This window comes from Hibiscus syriacus, unplaced genomic scaffold (assembly GCF_006381635.1).
Source record: "Hibiscus syriacus cultivar Baekdansim isolate YM2019G1 unplaced genomic scaffold, ASM638163v2 tig00113098_pilon, whole genome shotgun sequence".
NCBI lineage: Eukaryota > Viridiplantae > Streptophyta > Magnoliopsida > Malvales > Malvaceae > Hibiscus > Hibiscus syriacus.
This window is the reverse complement of record NW_024063441.1, coordinates 116,409-120,582: the sequence shown is the minus strand read 5'-3', so window position 1 is coordinate 120,582 and position 4,174 is coordinate 116,409. Positions and strand designations below refer to the sequence as shown.

General features: G+C 38.0%; 1 protein-coding gene across 1 annotated transcript; it reads left to right on the top strand.

Moving 5' to 3' along the window:
- Window positions 1-381: 381 nt before the first annotated feature.
- Window positions 382-3,288, top strand: LOC120185360 (calcium-dependent protein kinase 26-like). Its single transcript, XM_039189604.1, has 7 exons — window positions 382-1,611; window positions 1,688-1,831; window positions 1,935-2,087; window positions 2,389-2,504; window positions 2,604-2,771; window positions 2,847-3,071; window positions 3,155-3,288. The coding sequence occupies exons 1-7, from the start codon at window positions 558-560 to the stop codon at window positions 3,263-3,265; spliced, it is 1,971 nt and encodes a 656-aa protein (XP_039045535.1). The 5' UTR covers window positions 382-557; the 3' UTR covers window positions 3,266-3,288.
- Window positions 3,289-4,174: the final 886 nt, after the last annotated feature.

The window sequence follows — 4,174 nt, the reverse complement described above, 5'->3', positions numbered from 1 at the left end:
GTTGAAGCATTTGTAACGGAAAAACCCGTCTTCTTTCTTCCTTCTCTTTTTTTCATTTTCTTTCTTCTCCCTATTGAATGGGAGAGAGGAGAAAACGAAAAAAAAAATTCTTCTTTGATTACAGAAATTAATAAAAGAAACCCTGATTAATATCGAATAAAACATCAAATCCCCCATTGTCTTTCTCCCTTTCCCTTCCCTCTTTTGTCACTTGCCATCGTACAATGTTTTCATTTTTCTTTTATGATTCCAGATCATTGTGATTGTTTATTATTCTTGTTTAATGATCATTAAAAATTGTATATTCTGGAAGTTTTTGAGATCCAAGGTCGTATTAAAAATTCTTTTTTTGTTATTTTGATGAAACTGATTGCCGTTGGATCACATTGTAGAAGGTATTCATATTGATGGTATTTTTCAGAAGGCAAAACAATTAATAGAAGCTGTAAGGAATAAGGAGAAAAGGAAATGGGATTTTATATATTGTTATAGCAATTGGATAGTTGGAGAAGAAGATTAAGGTGTGAGGGAATTGAGAGTCGTTTCAGTTTTTCCCAATGGGAGATGTCTGTTCAAGTTGTTGCGGTTCCACTCCACCTGAAGATGAACAAAAGAAAAATGAAACCGAAGGTGGAATGGTTGAAAATAAAGAAGGCGAAGGCGAAGGTGAAGGCAAAGCCGAAGCCAAAGCTGCCGCTGATACTGCCGGTGCAGGAGACGGCAGTGGCGATGATGCCATCCAAAAGGACCCCCCTGAAGAGATGAAGATTGTAAAGGACGAGAAAGGATCCGGAGAAGAAATTCAAACCCAAATCCAAACACAAAAATCAAAGTTGACCCAAAGACAACAATCAACAATGTCTATGAAGAGGCAACAATCGTCGGTTTCGATGTCGATGACTATGCAGAGGCAACAATCCAAGGCTACCCAAAGGCAACAGTCTAAGGCTCAACCCCTAAGACTTGAATCCAAACCATCACAGATTGCTATCGCGGCAGCAGCGGCTGTTGTGTCGGGGAAAAAGGAAGAGACTAAGGCTGATACCGCGAAACCTCGAAAGCCTCATAATGTGAAGAGGCAGGCATGTGCGGGGCTGAAGGTGGAGTCTGTGTTACAAACCAAGACAGGTAACTTGAAAGAATATTATAACTTGGGGAAGAAGTTAGGGCAAGGCCAGTTTGGTACAACTTTTCTTTGTGTGGAGAAAGGTACCGGTAAGGAGTATGCTTGTAAGTCAATTGCCAAAAGGAAACTTGCAACTCCAGAAGATGTAGATGATGTCAAGAGGGAAATTCAGATAATGCATCACCTGGCTGGCCACCCTAATGTTGTCACCATCAAAGAGGCTTATGAGGATTCCGTGGCCGTTCATGTCGTCATGGAGCTGTGTTCCGGGGGAGAACTCTTCGATAGAATCATACAGAGGGGGCATTATTCCGAAAGAAAGGCGGCTGATCTAGCAAGAACTATAGTTGGTGTTGTTGAAGCCTGTCACTCCATGGGAGTAATGCATAGGGATCTCAAGCCTGAAAACTTTCTTTTCATTAATCAACAAGAGGATTCGCCTCTTCAAGCCATTGATTTCGGATTATCAATATTCTTCAAGCCTGGTATGTTCAAAATACTTATATCTTTTGGTGCTTGATTTTGGTGTTGTTTTCCTAACCAAGATGCTAAAAATTTCAGGGGATACCCTAAGTGATGTGGTTGGAAGCCCATACTATGTCGCACCCGAGGTTTTGCAGAAGCGTTATGGTCCTGAAGCAGATGTGTGGAGTGCTGGGGTGATCGTTTACATTCTCTTAAGTGGTGTGCCTCCTTTCTGGGGCGGTAAGAACATTTTGAACTTGGCACTTTGAGCCTTTTCGTTTAACAATTGGTCTATTTCTGTTTGTTTTTATTTGTTTGTTTTTTTCTTCTTTTTTGTATACAGAAACCGAACAAGAGATATTTGAAGAGGTTTTGCATGGTGAACTTGACTTCGCATCTGATCCTTGGCCTAACATCTCCGAAAGCGCGAAAGATTTAGTGAAGAAAATGCTTGTCAGGGACCCAAAGAAGCGGATAACCGCGCATGAAGTACTGCGTAAGTCTCTTTTACTATGCTAGCTAGGATGATGAGTATTAGAGAACTTGGATGTTAATAACATGGTTGAGGCTTGTTTTAATTCTCAGACGATGTTCGTTTTCCAACCTTTTTCATGTACTTGTTGGTTATCAGCACCTTTAGGATCATCCAGATCGCCTTAATTTCATTTCCTAGTAATTCAAGTCATCACCCTTGTTCACCATAGAATTCTATGATTATTAGTTTAGCTAGATGACTCTGTTTGGTGTTTCACTATGTGATTTCATGAATTTGCCCATCTTATTTTGGTTCCTTGCAGGACATGCTTGGGTAGCGGTCGACGGGGTGGCTCCGGACATGCCACTTGATTCCGTGGTCTTGAGTCGTATGAAGCAATTTTCCTCAATGAACAAGCTAAAGAAAATGGCCTTGAAGGTAAGTTTTTGCCTCTGAAACAACATTGGTATATAAAACTCTAATTCATTGCAAAGAATATTAGCTAAAATGCCTTCCCCTTGTTCTTTTATTTTTCAGGTGATTGCCCAGAGACTTTCCGAAGAAGAAATAGCTGGGTTGAAGGAAATGTTCAAGATGATAGACGCAGATAACAGTGGCCAAATCACATATGATGAGCTCAAAGTTGGGTTGAAGAAATTTGGTGCTGATCTTGATGAGTCAGAATTCCATGCTCTAATGAAGGCTGTAAGTTACATTTTCAGTAATGAACATCATCAAACTAACATCCTTTGACCCTTTCTGTTTGCTCGGAAATCGCAGGCGGACGTTAACAATAATGGTACAATCGACTACGAAGAATTCGTAGCTGCAACATTGCACTTAAACAAGATCGAAAGGGAAGATAATCTCATGGCCGCCTTCTCGTATTTCGACAAAGACGGCAGCGGCTACATCACTCAAGATGAGCTTCAAAAAGCTTGTCAGGAGTTCGGTATCGAGGAGATCCACCTGGACGAAATGATCGGAGAAATCGACACGGACAACGTAAGTCTGCATGCTTATATCAGTGTAAGATTTACATGTGCAAAAGCTGGGGGTTGGACTGATGTTCTTGTGGCCTTATGCAGGATGGTCGGATAGATTATAATGAATTTGTGGCAATGATGCAGAAAGGGAACCCTGAAATTGGTGGTAAGAAGGGTCTTTTTACCAATGGAGTTAAAGGCAATGCCACTTAGACAACCAAATACAATCCTTCTATTTAGTGGTTTATTTACTTATTTTATTTAATTTGCCCAAAGTTTGAGGCTCATCATTCATATTATTCGTTCTTTCATCCATCAGGAGCTCCTTTCAACACCCACATGTAATTGAGTTTCTTTAATGTTCCTGAAAAATGTTTGTACACATTTTTTGAAACCTATCTTCTTTTCATCCATTTTTATATACTATTTCTAAAAAATTAAAATGAAAAATCACGTCTGTTTCTCTCTTGGGTGGATGCTTTTTATTTTCTCTTTATTAATTCCAATTTTGATGTCAATTGCCCTACTCGTTTGGCTTTTAATTTTGTGAACTACAGATTTATCGACCTTTGACGGGTTTAATGCCCGATAGAGTAGTTTTTTTTAAGAAAAAATTATGATTCCGTTAAGAAGTCAATAGTATAACTAGGGAGTAAATGGATCGAATTTGAACGAATAAGGTTGTGTTTGTATTCATTTGTTTTTTTTAAAAGTGTATGTGTTCAGTTCGTGAACATATTTATTTAACATTCGCAAATATATTCGTTTATATGTTCTTGAACATGTTCATTTATGTGTTCGCAAACATGTTCATGTTCGTTTATATATTAAGAAAATAAGCAAAACCAACTAAATATATCGTATAGCATCCATGGTAATAACAAAATACAATCATTATATTTCAAATTTAATCATGTATTTAATTTAGTTCGTATATTCACTAATGTTTAAGTTGTAAAAAATAAAATGTAAAAGAACTTATAAACGAGTAATCAAACGAACTTATTCAAGAATATAAATGAACAAGTCGATAATCGAACATGTTCGTTAATATAAATACAAAAATGGGTGTGTTAGAAAGAATCGAGTATGTCTAGTTTCTTTTAGGTTATTTTCACGTAT

Excerpts from the sequence above, each read along its gene's own strand:
- LOC120185360 (XM_039189604.1), top strand. The coding sequence starts at position 558 with ATGGGAGATGTCTGTTCAAGTTGTTGCGGTTCCACTCCACCTGAAGAT. Across the intron at positions 2,088-2,388 it reads AACCGCGCATGAAGTACTGC|GACATGCTTGGGTAGCGGTC; the intron begins GTAAGTCTCTTT and ends GGTTCCTTGCAG. Across the intron at positions 2,772-2,846 it reads TCCATGCTCTAATGAAGGCT|GCGGACGTTAACAATAATGG; the intron begins GTAAGTTACATT and ends CGGAAATCGCAG.